Source organism: Anser brachyrhynchus (assembly GCF_964034855.1).
Source record: "Anser brachyrhynchus genome assembly, chromosome: 3".
Lineage (NCBI taxonomy): Eukaryota > Metazoa > Chordata > Aves > Anseriformes > Anatidae > Anser > Anser brachyrhynchus.
The window spans coordinates 82016040-82030411 of NC_137696.1; the positions used below are offsets into that span (position 1 = coordinate 82016040).

General features: G+C 55.1%; 1 protein-coding gene across 1 annotated transcript; it reads right to left on the bottom strand.

Moving 5' to 3' along the window:
- Nucleotides 1–5066: 5066 nt before the first annotated feature.
- Nucleotides 5067–13799, bottom strand: PRDM13 (PR/SET domain 13). Its single transcript, XM_080583690.1, has 4 exons — nt 11781–13799; nt 10183–10314; nt 9953–10073; nt 5067–7220 (listed from the first exon to the last, which is right to left on the bottom strand). The coding sequence occupies exons 1-4, from the start codon at nt 11919–11921 to the stop codon at nt 5719–5721; spliced, it is 1896 nt and encodes a 631-aa protein (XP_080439816.1). The 5' UTR covers nt 11922–13799; the 3' UTR covers nt 5067–5718.
- Nucleotides 13800–14372: the final 573 nt, after the last annotated feature.

Sequence of the window (14372 nt, forward strand, 5' to 3'; positions counted from 1 at the left end):
GAACAAAATTGCTGAAATTTTAAGTGCCTCTATCTCGTTTTATAGTTTTTGGATGATCATGACAAAGCATGAGAGGCATATTCTAAAATTAATACAATTAATTTTTTAATTAATTATTAAGCTGCCTTGACAAATTAAGCTTAAGCACATTTGTTTTCCCACTTAACACTAGAATTTACTCATTCAAGGACTTAACTCTCATTCATTTCTTCAACAGCTAAGCTGCCTCCTTTCACTTTAGCACACAATCAGTTACGGAAACACTGAAATCATCTAATATAACGAATTTGGTTTTAGTTTCTTAAGCCTCTAACACAAGCACATTGTAAAATTGTTCTGCTTTGTCCAACAAGCATTATTCTTAGCTAATTGGTTGTCACCAACATAAAGCAGAGGGACGTCAAATTAATTTTTTTCTTTAAAAACAGAAAAGAAAGAAGGAAAAACAACCTGCAACATTTCAGTGTATTGATGCGATGAATTCTGGCCCGTGCAAAGCTGAAGTAGTTTTCCACCAGGGCCTTGACCCCAAGACAACTCTCACCTTGGGCCACGGGGTGCTGCGAGCCCTGCCCAGAATCCTACCTGAATGCAGAGCAGAGACTGAAGATGGTCTCCAGAGTCCTTTGTTTCAAGCAAAAATGTCTGGTTTGCTTATCTCTACAATGAGGTGCTCTCTCTACAGACAAAAACACAAACTGTATACCAGCCATCAGTTGCATAGCTATTTGGACAAAATTTTAAGTTGCTGCTTAGCTGCAAATGTGTGTTCTCAGAAGGGTGCTTTAGCCCTGTGCAGTGGCTAGCAAGATCTTTGGTGAAGTACCTCTGAGAACCCTGAAGTATCCGACCTCTTTGACTTTTCAGTAAATATACTGAAAAACACGCTGTCTGCCTTTGTGTGTGTGTGTGTGTGTGTGTGAGCTACTGCATAGCTTAGAGCCCTGGAAATTGGAAAAGTGGAAGTTTCTGCACAGAAAGGACCGGGAGCTAAAGTGTGTTTTTTGTACAGGTTTCAGAATAGAGCAAAAAAATTGGTTCATGCTACCAGAACCAGCCATACGCTCCAACATTAAACTGCCCAGCAGGTTTTACAAACCACAAAGGAGCGTGAAGTGTGTAAAACAGCATGTCTTTCCAGGCTTTACCTCTGCCCATTCTTCCTAGTATTTTTCACATGCAGCTGATTATTTATTTGCGATGAGGCTAAAGTGATGCGAATGGAAGAAAAAAAAAAAAAGAAAAAAAAAGTTGTGAACTATTCCTTAGCACACCAAACCTTAGTTTATCAATGTTGCTTTTCTAAATCAGATTTTCTCCATTTCAAAGCAAAACTTCAGATCACCTGGCAGCAGATCACTCTTCCCAGGTACAAGCAGTCTACACTTTCTATGAAAGAATACAGATACAAGCCCTTCCATTGCCGTGGAAATAGAATAGCACATTCCAAACCTGAACAGATAAAAAATTGTGAAATGTAAAACAAACAAACAAACAAAATGCACAGCTGCAAGTCTACAGAAAAAAAAAAAGTGTGAACTTTGCTCAGTTTTCCATAATATTTCATAATCTCAGTACTAAACATAGATGAATATACACTGAATATACACCCCAGATCTAGTAATCCATTTCTTTTGCTGTGTTTTTCAGTTGTTAAGAATCTTCCACCTCCTGTTTCTTGTAAAATACAAGTTTATAACATCCGACATGCTGTAGGGAATCATCCCTCATTGGATTGACTTTGAATATACCTGAAAGCATTTTGTTGCTCCTAGATTTTATCTGCTATGGTCCAATGAACTCCAGTGAGCTTGAACCTGGCCTTGACATGTTGCTCTTTACCTGCAGGTGATAATTCAGGGAAGTAACTGCTCTCAGTCAAGTTTAAAATCACTCTTTTCAGACAGTTTTGAGGAAAACAAAAAGATCAAAAACACTCCTTGACCTTCACCGTTCCCTGACCTGAAGACAAGCACAGTCAGACTTTCTTCCTTCCCCACGTCTCCCTGTCACACAGGAATTTTCAATCCAAGGCTTTCTGCTCACTTTGTCAGGTGCAGGATTGGGGTTTCTTTTTCATGTTGGAAATAACACTTAGGAATAAACCCACTATTTCAAAACATACTTCCAACAACGCAACTTCTAGAGAAAATAGAAAAACAGCTCCATAGGAATATTTTCAACGTTAATGTACCCAAATGAATTCATTTTCTGAATCAATAAATTATTTCTTTGTCACATCAGAGTTGTGTCCTTAGCAAGAGACCCTTAAAAACACTCACATTTTCATACCTGCTTCAGTGTAAGGGTCAGAGCTTTCTGATCAGATCACATCTGTTTGTGTGAATTTATGAGATTAGTGCAGAAAGCTTTCAAGATATATACCTTTAAGTATGTCAAGCCATTCTCTGGCTCAGCAGTGATCAAATCCTCACTGAGAACTGCAAGCAACCAGCCCAAAACCTATTCATTTGCATGCCATCAGGCTGCATCCACTTCCTTTCTCAGGATTTTTCACCTATATGTCAAAGAGCTTGACAAATTTTAAATAAGCGCTGTTAGTTTCACTGGGGAGAGCAAGTGTTCAGCACCTTTACAAAATCAGAGTACTTGGCAGGTTGTTTAAAGCTGCTATTTGGCAAGTTTAGTGCAGCAAGAGCTAGGTCTCTGCTCTGTAAGACCCAGCCCTATATCTCAGCCATGTGCACCCTCAGGCTATGGATACGACAGTTATTAAGTAACTGCAGCATTAACTAGTAAGATATATGGCAGAGTTTCACAGCAAAACCAAAATGGACTGGAGACTACAATCACCTCCAAGAACCTTACAGTCTGCTTCTTGGCATTGCTCAGGCTCCTTCTTCCAGATTCACCCGGACTTCTTGTTGCAGTTTCCATTTATGGAAAAAGCAAGTCAAAAAGTCACCAGAACAGTTAAAAATTAAAATAAATAAAATAAAATAAAATAAATAAAATAAAATAAAATAAAATAAAATAAAATAAAATAAAATAAAATAAAATAAAATAAAATAAAATAAAATAAAATAAAATAAAATAAAAGTTCAATCAAATCATTTTTTTCTGCAAGAATACCTGAGGTTTAGAATGAATTATTTGGAAACTGAAAGATAGATTTCCAGAACGTATAGACTGGTTTCTAACAACGTCCAAAAGCCATCCCAGGGTATTCCGCACTGCTCTTGACTTCCAGCCAGCACATAATGTTCTATATTTCACTTGAAAAATGCAGCTTTTCATTATTCTTTGTTCAATTTTACTCAGATAACCTTTGAGTTCTCCCATAGAAAATAAAACACAGAACCCCTGCATTTATTCTCTGTGGCCCTTGAGGAAACAAATCTGTCAAGGAGTGACGTTTAAAGGATAATTCTTCAGCCCTGCTGCCATTCTTTCCACATGTACTTTCCTCTTTACAAAGAAGAAATCAAATGGATCAAAACATCATGTTTTTCTCAGCTAGAAAGATATTTTATTTCTTTTTCTGTAAACGTGGTTAGTTATTTTCTCCACATTATAAGGTGCGGAAGGTGTACTGTAGCAACAAATAATTACAAATCCGGGAAACAAACCCAGTTGCTCTTTCTTCCTGGCTCCTTGGGCCGCCTGCGTTTTCCCACCTCCTCGCAGACCCACGTTTCCCTCCGGGGGGCGACCGGAGGCCGGGGGAGCCGCCCCGTCGCAGCCTCCCCCTCTGCAGGCTCCCGGGGGGCTCCTCCCGCGCTGCCGCCCGTGAGCACCCGCGGGGGAGCCGCAAGAATTTGGGAGGCGGCCCCGCGCTGCCCGTGGGAGCCCGGCCCGGCTCTGACGCCACGGCCGTGACGTCACAGGGTGCGTGACGTCACGCACCTCTCCCCGGCAGCACCTGCACGGCAGGCTTCTCTGGGGGCCCCGGCAGCTAAATATTGAAATAAATAAGTGAATAAAGAGGGGGACGGCTAAAGCCGGGGTCCCGCTGCCGGTGCTAGAGGTGACACGGGGCTTGCGGGCTCCAGCGGAGGTAGGGGCAAGATCCTGCCCTCCTCCTGGGGCCCCGGGCAGGTCTGGCCCATTTATTTTCACGGCAGAAACACACATCTGTGTCCTGGGACAAAAGCGAATTGAGTAGGTGGGTATTTGGTGCACCAGCCCATGAAAAAAAAAAAAAATCCTTCAGTTTTTGAATCTAAATCGAGCCTTTATAGGAAATCCAAGCCTGGCATTGGAATTTCCGTTTCCTATTACTGTCAGGCATGTTTGGCTTTCGGTGAGCAAAAGGCAGGTCCGATGTATCCGAGATTCTCTCGGATGCTGGAAGCAATTTGTGTTTTACGTTGCGGCTCCTCAACCCAGACTGAAAGGGAACCAAACCCTGGGAGCCCTGACCCCCCGACTCAACGGGAATGGTCCATCTTACCGTCTGACAGGGGTCGTGGGCTCCCCAAAATGCGGCTCTCCCATCTCCTGGGACGCCTCCGAGGTCAAGATCCCCCGGAAAGCAGCAGCCGGACTGGGGTGGCAGAGCTGCGTGGCTGCCCCACCACGCTCCACAGCACCTCACCGTTTTGCGTGGGGACCTGGGGGACTTTCCAGGGCAAAGAGATTATTTTTCCGAGTTTTTTTCAGTTGAACGTACTTTAGGATTTCCATTCCAAGGGAAACACAAGGTGGTGTTTCCCTCAGACAGTTGCACTTGCAGCGGTCCTGCCGGGGAGCACTTGCAGCAGGAGCAGGTTTGCAGAACAGGAACAGGTAAAGCAAAGCCCAGCCTCTCACGTCCGTGCACTGGCCCTGCTCAGAAACTAATGTTTTCCGAAAACCGTGGGCATACGAATTGGGTTTTGTTTGCTCGTTTTTTTTCCCGAGCGAGAGGGGGAAAACACAGAGAAAATACTCAGGGGCAAGCTCTTTAAAGCATGATCCTAAGGCACTACACAGAGCAGGATCTGAGCTCTATGTGGAAAAACGAGCTCTTGCTGACAGCACCCAGCGAACCACTAGGCAAATGGTAGTTTGTCAGTAACTTTATTTTTTTTAAAAAAAATCGCATGACAAACTGGAACCAAGACCAAAATACTGTATCCACTGTACATCATTCATTAGAAAACAAACATACACCACATTTGTATTCTACCAAACAGCGAGTGTGTTTCCTTTAAAATGATATAGTGCGTGCTTTTAGACTCATGCTTTTCAATATTTATGTTACATTTGTTACTCAAATATTATCTGTTATAAATAATTGCAACTCGATCAAATGGTGCACCTGCTTGTTACCGTACCCGAACTTCCTCGGGGCTTTTTTTTTTTTTCTCCTCTTTTCCGAAAAGCTGCCGGCATCGCTTTATGAGGACCGAGCAAACACCTCTGGGGTGTCCAACAAAGCGCACGGATGCCAGAAGCTCTCGCAGAGCCGGGGCTGGCGCGGAGCCCCCCAGCTCGGGCCGCTAGGAGAGAGGAGAGCACATAGCAAAGAGTCGCTTCCAGAAGGCACAGGTTCCTCGACACGCCATACGAGCATACGAGGGGCGCCGCCCGGGCCCCCCTCCCGGCCCCGGGGCGGTGTCCGACGGGACGGGACGGGACGGGACGGGTCGGGACGGGACGGGTCGGGACGGGACGGGCGCTCCCCGTCGCTGCCCCGCTGCCACCGGGGGGCTCGGGGCCCGTCTCCCCCCGCCACCCCTGGGGCTCCCTCCCCCCGTGGGGGCTCAGCGGGGCTCACTGCTGCCGGTGCCCGCCGCCGCTCTCGGGGTCGCTCTGGTCGTCGGTGAAGCAGACGTCGACGTCGCTGTCGTTGTCAGTCTTTTGCTCCGGCTCGGGGTGAGCGTAGCCAGAGTCACTCTTGTCCTCGGCCGCCTTGCCGAGGCTCTGCCCCGGGTGCCGGGACTTGACGTGCCGCTCGAGGTCGCGGCGCCGCACCAGCACCTTGCCGCAGTACTCGCAGCGGTAGGGCGTGTTGCCCTCGGCGTGCAGGCGGATGTGCTTGTTGAGGTTGCTGGGGTCCCCGAAGGGCCGCAGGCACACCTTGCACTTGAGCGGCTTGTAGCCCGTGTGAGTCCGCATGTGGATCTTGAGCCCGTACTTGCGGGAGTACAGCTTGCCGCAGTACAGGCACAGGTGCCCGCTTTTGGGCTTCCCGACGGCGCCCCCCGCCGCGCCCCCCGGCAGCGCCTCCAGCCGCCCTCGCCCCTTCTCGGCCGCCAGCTCGGAGAGCTGCTGCGTGTGCATGGCGATCTCCCGGTCGATGCCGGCCAGCGAGCCCAGCTCGGCGGCGTGCAGCCCGGCCGCCGGCCCCCCGAAGTACGACACGGCCTCGGGGTACTTGAGCAGCCCGCCGAGGTGCAGCTTGAGCGGGTAGTAGGGCGCGGCGGCTCCGTACAGCAGCTCCCCGTTGTAGACGGTCAGCGGCATCACCGGCAGCCCGCACTCGCCCGCGTACGCCTTCAGCCCGTCGAAGGGCGGCGGCAGGGCGAAGCGCTCCAGCGCTCCGCCGGGCAGCGCCGGGTAGCGGCCGGGGGGCAGGGCCGCGGCGGCGGGCAGCCCCCGCTCCACCTGCCGGAAAGCCGACGCCTCGTCCAGCGGCGACAGCAGCGGCAGGGCTCGCAGCCCCCCGCCGCCGCACGGCAGCCCCACGGCCGCCCCCACCGAGGCCGCCGGGGGAGGCCCGGCCTCGCACTTGGGCGGCGCCTCGACGGCGGCGCGCCCCGCCTTCAGCCCCCCCAGCAGCTTGGAGAAGCCCAGGGCGGCGGCGGCGGCGGCGGCGGCGCCCCGCGCCTCGTCCCGCAGCGGCCCGGCGGGGCGGAAAGCCGAGCGGGCGCCGGGGCACAGCGCCAGCCCGGGACCCCCCCCCAGCCCCGGCAGCGGGCCCGGGCCGCGGGCGGCGCCCAGGCTCATGTCCAGGGCGCGCTCCTGCTCCTCCTTGCCCGCCCCCCGACGGGGCGGCCCCGGCTTGGCCGGAGGCGGCGGGGAGGCGGCGGCCTCCCGCTTGAGGGCGTCCCGCGGGCCGCAGCCGGGGAGAGCCGGGCCCCGGGGGGCCGCGGCCGGCAGCTCGGCGGGCGCCTTGGCCGAGAGGCCGAAGGAGGCGGCGGCGGGCCGGCCGTGGTCGTGGTGGAGGAAGGGCCGGCCGTGGCTCAGCGCGCAGTGGAAGTGGACGTGGGCCTTGAGGCTGTTGGGGTACTTGAAGGTCCTCCAGCAGTACCAGCAGATGTACCGCTCCTCCCCTGCGGAGGCAAGCGGAGCGGACCGTCAGCGGCACCCCGCAACCCCGCAACCCCCGCCCCGCACGGCCCCGGCCCCGGCCCCGGCCCGGGGGGAGCAGCTGCTGCCGCGGGTCGTCTGTCGGGGGGCCCATCTGTTGGCGTTTGCACAAGAGGTAGCGTATGTCAGGGAGTCGGCTGCGCCGAACAAAGGGCAACGTAATGATCGTGAGCCCCTCATTAGGCGCCGAGACAATATCCGATATGGATGGGCCATATGCAATCGTTCCCTTGCAGAGGACAATGCCCTTTGTGCCCTCAGCACCGCGCCAGGCGGAACCGAGCTCGGTGGCCGCGGCCGGGCCCGGTGCCGGGGAGCCGCGGGTCCCGTCCGGCACGGAGCTGCCCGGGAGCGGCACCGGGGGCGGCCGGCACCGGCCGGGGGCTCGCTGCGGGGCCGGGTGCCTCGCTTGCTGCCTCTCCTCTGTCGTTTCTTCCTGTCGTTTCTAGTTTCGGTCGTTTCTTTCTGTCGTTTGTGTCGTTTCTTTCTTCTCTTTCTTTCCCTCTTTCTTTCTTTCTGTCGTTTGTGTCGTTTCTTTCTTCTCTTTTTCTTTCCCTCTTTCTTTCTTTCTGACATTCTGACATTTCTTTTTCTTTCTTACTTTCTTTCCTTCTTTCTGTCCTTTCTTTCTTCCATATGTTTCTTTCTTTTCTTTCTTTCTTTCTTTCTTTCTTTCTTTCTTTCTTTCTTTCTTTCTTTCTTTCTTTCTTTCTTTCTCTTTCTTTCTTTTTCTTTCTCTCTCTCTCTTTTCTCTCTTTCCTTCTTTCTCTCTCTTTCTCCTTCCTTCCTTCCTTCCTTCTCTCTCTCTCCCCACCTTTCACTTTCCCCTTTTCTCCTTCTCCCACTTCTCTATCCCCCTCTATATCTCTTTTTCCCTCTCTGTCCCTCTCCCTCCCTCATCCCAGTCCCTAAACCACCCAAGCACACATTCCCAACGCCATCTCGGTCCCTAAAAGCCCGCCTCGCATGTCACCACCTGGTGCTCGCCCCTGCCGTGCCGCCCCAACCCGACGGACGGGAGGACAGACGCCGAGCCAGACCGAGGGACAGCTCCGGACACGAGGGCTTCGCGGGGTCCCTGGGCGAGCGCCGAGGGCACGGCCACCGGGGGGTCCTGGGGGACAGGCGGGGACAGCCTGGAATGACACCGGGCTTTTTGTCGCCGGTGTCCCCGCCGCCGGGCACAGCTGTCCCTCGCTGCTCCGTGCCGTGGGAGCCGTGTAGGCAGCCTGCAGGTAGCGGGGGGCTGAGGTTGGCTCGGGCCGGGCGGGGAGGAGGCGCCAGCTGAAGGCTGAGCCGCGGCACCGATGCCGCCGCCTTGGCGCTGCGAAGAGGGGTGGCGGCCCCGGAGAGACCCCTGGCTGTGCGCGTCCGTCCGCTGTCCCCAGCCCGGGGCAGGAAAAATGCAAGCAAACGAAAAAAAAAAGGAAAAAAAATAAAAAATAAAAATAGAAAAAAAGAGAAAAAAATAGAAAAAAAATAAAATAAAACCACCTTTGTCTTTGTCGTTGTGTTAAAATCAATTCGAACACGTTTGTTCAAGATTTCAAGTGTTTTTGATTTTGTTTTTTTAAATCGGAATTTCTTCCCCTCGGTTTCTTCCAGCGTGCCGTCCTTCCAGCTGTGTCTGGGCATTTCCATGCACCTGTTCCGAGCCGTGCTGCTTGCTCTGGAGCCGGCGGGGCCGCAGACCGGGGCCGATTTGCAGTTTACGGGCGCCTGCCCGCCGGCAGGACGATGCCGCCCGCAGGGTGCCCCTGGCAGGCCGGAGCTGCGCTGCCCTCGTTCCCCCGAGCCCGGCTGCGACCCTCCTCAGCCCCAGGGCTCTCGATAGAGGGAGCAGAACCGTGGCCACGAGTTTCTTCTCCATCTCCGGCTTCAGCACAAGGAGGGACGTGGGCTCTTGCGCATCGCAGGTGTCCCACGGGAAGCCAGCTGTCCCCTCCCGGAGCTTCAGCATCATCCTCCGGTGCCCTCCGGGCCGGATCCCGATCACCCCCGCAGAGCTCAGCCGGGGGGCGAGGTGGGCTCAGCCCCTCTCCGGCTCCGACGGAGCTCGGGGATGAGCAGGGGAAGCCCCCGGTGCCCACCGCCGGGCGAGCCCAACAGAGGAGCATCGAAGTTTTTCGTTTTCTTTCCCCCCGTTTCATCTGTCGCCGCGTTATCGTTTCTTTAACATCGTAAAGGCGAGGGTGTGATTCCAGCTGAGAAGCAGCTCGCGGATTGAAACAAGCGAGCCGAGACGGATGTCCTCCCAGCCTGATATCCTCGGGCGTGTTTATTTGAGTTTAATTTGACGGCGACTTTATTTTTACCCTAATTGACTCAAGCTGGCCAGTACCCGTTCTGACCTGCCTGTGTGAATCTGCCCACGTTATAACTTGGCACTGTGTGTCTGAAGCTCTGACCGAGGAACCCGCGAGGGGAAAGCGGAATTTTCAAAACCCACAAAAACAATTCTGCGTCTCGCACAACAACGCTAGCGTTGTTTGACAAAATTCCGTTTGTCAACCAGAAGATCATTAAATTGGGCCGATGCCGTGAGCGGCTCAAGGGACGGGGACCCTTCCATACGCTACCACGTCCAAACATCGCCCTTTAAAAAGAACCAGGCGGCGCCTTGTTTTAACGGGTGGCAGGCACAGGGGGGTGAAAACGCGACGGGGGGGGGGACCCGGTGTCGCGACAGCAGTACCTTTCTCGTCGTGCGTCGGGGTGGCCGTGACGGGGATGTCGAACCACTGAGCCAGGGGGTTGGAGTACCAGACGGTGAGCTCCTCTCCCGGCTGGACATCGCGCAGAGCCCGGTAGAAAATCTGGGGGGGGGGGGGGGGGGGAAGAAAGGACACTTCTTCAGGAGCCTTGAGAGGGGACGCGGGGGGAGGAGAGCGGTGCCAGGCCGGCCCGGAGCCGCGAGCGGGGTACCTGTCCTCCTGGCAGATCCGAAATAGCCTCCAGTGTCTGCTCTTGGGCGTTTCGGGCGGCCCGGATTAACCCTATCCACTCCAGAGCTGAGCTCCCAGCTTCATCCACTAATTCCCCTCTCACCATCCGCACCTGGAAGACAGGCGGCACCGGCTGTCATTTCCACGCGAGACGAGGAGAAAAGAAAGCAAATAAAAAATAAAAAATAAAAGCTGCCCGAGCCCCTGCCCTCCTGCCCGGCCGGCCTGCCCCCTCCACCCGGGGGCTGCCCCCGTCGGGGGGCACCGATTTTCCGCCGCTTCGCCCCCCCGTGCTCGCCCACCCGTGGGCAGCGCCTTGCTGGAGACCTGGGGAACACCCCAAAGCACCTTGCCGCTGCGTTAAATGCCCGGTAAGGTGCTGGTAGCCGAGTTTTTGGAAGGGTTTGTGCGGCCCCGGGTCGGTTGCGAAATGCACGGCTCGTCGGGAGCCGGGGCCCGGAGGGGGAAAAGGGCGAGGGGAGAGGATCCTGCTTCGCTACGAAGTCCCTGCAGACCCATACTTCATAATCTGCTTACCCATACAAAGAGAAAATGAAGTGCCCATTCGCTGAATGACCGTGCAATAAAAGTCATTGGAACAAAGCGGTCTAAAGCGAGAAACCGAGGGAGCCAGATGAGAAATAAATTTGAGTGGGCTGGCAGAGCGTTTAAAAACAATTAAAGGGCATTAAAAATCCGAGCGGAACGTGCGAGCCGCGGCTGCCCGGGGGGTGGAAGAGGGGCTCGGCTGGCCGCTGGCCCCCGCAGCCCCCTGGATGCCTGCTGGACGGGGCGAGCGTCCTCCAAAGCCTCCTCCTCGCTCCTTCGGATGGGGCCCGAGCCCGGAGCCGGGGGGCTGCCGGTGTCACCCCCTCCAGCCCCGGCTGCGAGGGTTATCGGGGAGCAGCGCCCGCAGGAGGGGGGCCCAGAGCCCAGCCTGGAAATAAATCTGTCCGTCTGCCGCTCGGGCACGAACCGGGGAGGGGATGCGACAGCCCCGACAGCCGCTGCCGCCGGGGCTCCGGGAGCAAACCGTGACAAATCCTGGCCCGTGCGGCCGGCAGGGCGGCGGGGGGGCCGTCCCCGGCAGGCTGTCCCCGCGGGGAGGGATGGGGACAGTGCCCCGGAGAGCGGAGCCCCCCGGTACGGGGGCGGACGGGGGCTGCGAAGGAGAGCGGCGGCGGGAGAAGCGCCCTCGGGCACCGGGCACCGGGCACCGGCAACCGCGAACCGGGCACGGGCAGCGGGCACCGGGAACCGGGCAGCGGGCACCGGCGGCCCCCGAGCGTCCCCCCAAGTCGCTGTCCAAGGCACAGGGGTGCGCTCCTCCGGGAGAGCCAGCCGGGCTAACGGGGCCCCGTCGCCGGCAAGCGGGGGAGAGGCTTTTGGTGGCTCGCCAAAGCGGCAAGGAGAAATCTCGGGACGCTCTAGGAAGGCGCCCCTGTCTCGTCCTGGCTCACTCTGGCAAGGGAGGATCGAAGAGGGAGGGGGACAGGCAGCCTCTTCTCCCAAGCCGGCTTCCCCTGAGTCAACGGAAAAGCAAGGTCCAGCGCTGCAGCGGAGACCGTAGGAAAATACCTTTTTTTTGGGTCCTGGCTCCCTGCGGTCTGACAGGTACTTGCCCAGTTTGAAGATGCCCGGCACGGGACCCAGGCGCAGCCCGGCGGGGATGCAGCTCTCCGCGCTCACGCTGATGGCCGGAGCCCTGCTCGTTTGCATCGCTGCCCCTGGGTGCGAGCGGTCGGGAACCCAAACTGCTTAAGGGGGCCGGAGTGACAGAGCCAGGCGGCGAGGAGGATGAGCACAGGCGTATCTCCGCCCGCAGAGTGACGCGGCCGGGCGCGCACGGCGGCTTTTCAATGGGCGCAGGAGGGGTACCCAGTGGCAGGGGGATGCTCTGGGGCGCAGAGTTTGGTGAGAGAGTTGGGCTCCTCGAGCAGCTGCAGAGTCCCATCCGAGAGGGTCACATGGAGCCTTTCCCTAACCCTCCTGCATAATCAAGCGCTGTGAATGGCCGGCAAACAATGGGCCAGGCGACCTTCCCATTCCTAAAAATCCAATTTGTCAAGGGCAAAGAAAAGGCGCTGGTGAATCAAAGGTCTGGAGGGACCATTAATCCTCAGCATGGGGTATTGTCCCCGAGACAGTTACGATATTTTAAGTGACAAATCCACTGTATAATTTCTCCATAAATTTTGCTTCCTTTTATTGTTCCTCGACAAACCAGTTTTGGAAAATAAGTGACTATTTTAAGTCTACTTGGCTGAGCCTTTTGAGGTTTAATATACTTCAAAGATTTTTAATTCTCTTCCCTTGGCTTTATTGTAAAGGAGATTAAACAAAGAGATGGGGAATGTTTTGAGGACTTGTTAACTTCTATTGATTCCTGGCGTGTGCCATACAGAAATTGGGCAGGTACTTGATGGGAAAACACCAGAAAATACCTACACTTTTTTTTTTTTTTTTTTTTTAGGAACGACCATATTACCATTTCAGTGGCTTGGTTTCAGGCCAGTAATCTATTTAGACGGGCTTTGATCCTGAAGGAGGACGAACAGCGCAAGATATCAGCCGCTGTAGTAAAACACACACCGCCGCATCTGCGAGCTGCGGGGAAGCTGTGTAAGTCGCGCCGTTAGGAAACAGATCCGCGAGGAAATAGAGACATAACAGCCACCAGGAGACAGATACACGGCCAGCAGACATCGCAGGCGCCCAGCGAACGGCGTGCTCCCGGGCTCCTTGTTTAATGCATCCACAGGTTCCTCTTCCACGTTAAAGCACCGGGATCGCTTGCTGGGGTCAAACCTAACCAAAAGCGACCGTAAGTGCAGCCGGAACGAAGGGGTTCGAGCGGAGCCTGAAAGCTTCCTTTTCATCGAAATATTTTAATTAAGATTACACGCAGCGCTAGGACTAAGTTAGATCACGATTCAGGACGGGTGAAAGTCCCAAGGATTTTCCGGGAGCTGAAAGGAAAGGTGCGCGACCCTGGTTAGGTTTGGGCACACGCAGCCACCCGGAGGTGCCGGTTACACCAAGGAATATAGGAACAAATTAGACTTTCCACTTTCTCTTTTATAACCCTGCCTAGTTCCTGGTAGCTAACTCTCTCTGCCCTACACCTTATCAGTCCCCAAAAAGAAGCATTAGGAACCTTTTTCTCTCTTCTCGCCAAGGAAGTCCCGCGTACTGATTTGATGCATCGCTTTCAAAAGCTGCTGCGAATACGGAGCTTTTTCTCCTGCGCTTTTCCTAATAGTCAGACCTAATAAATTTCAAAGCAAAGGAAAAAAAAAAGGAAAAAAAGAAAGAAAAAGCTACGCTTAGAGGTGTATCTTACGGCAGGTGCTATAGGTAACTGAGCCGGCTCTCCTCGGTAACTCCGCTCCCTGCAGGACCCACCTGGGCGCGTTGCCTCCGATGTGAGCGCCCGTGCGGGCTGTCCCCGGCTCTGCTGGCCGCGGTCACGAGTGTCACCGCCAGAGCAGAGGCCACGGCCCCACGCGGCTGTGCACGAGGGACCACAGCGATTTCGAGCCCACGGCTTCGGGGGGGGGAAAGGGGAAAAGGTCTGCCCGAGGGGGCGCCGAGAGAGGTGGGGTTTGTCCGACGGGACGGGGCGGGTGGGGTGGGGTGGGGTGGGGTGGGGTGGGGTGGGATGGGATGGGATGGGATGGGATGGGATGGGATTGGGATGGGATGGGATGGGATGGGATGGGATGGGATGGGATGGGATGGGATGGAGTGGGGTGGAGTGGGGTGGGGTGGGGTGGGGTGGGATGGGATGGGATGGGTTAGGATGGGATAGGATGGGAATAAACAAGGCGGGACGGGACAGGTTAGGAAGAAGCGGGGCGGTACACTACGGGAAGGGACGGGACGGGACGGGAGGGGACGGGACAGGAGGACACTGCCGCCGGCCGGCACTAAATCAGCGCAGGCCGTGGGCGCATTTTTAATAGCGCTACATATGCGCCCGCGCGAGATAAATGTCGCGGCTGTCCCCAGCAGCATTAATGATTATCGATCGCGGCTCGCCGGGGCGCAATTGTAGGGCCCGTCCCGGGGCTGCGGTGATTTCTTTTTCACTTCGGCAGGGATGGGAAGGGGGGAGAGGATGTGGGGAACTGAAGATGACCCCTTTGATCAGCGGCGTGAATGGGGAGA

Excerpts from the sequence above, each read along its gene's own strand:
- PRDM13 (XM_080583690.1), bottom strand. The coding sequence starts at position 11,921 with ATGCAAACGAGCAGGGCTCCGGCCATCAGCGTGAGCGCGGAGAGCTGC. Across the intron at positions 10,074-10,182 it reads CGGATCTGCCAGGAGGACAG|ATTTTCTACCGGGCTCTGCG; the intron begins GTACCCCGCTCG and ends CCCCCCCCCCAG. Across the intron at positions 7,221-9,952 it reads CCCGACGCACGACGAGAAAG|GGGAGGAGCGGTACATCTGC; the intron begins GTACTGCTGTCG and ends TTGCCTCCGCAG.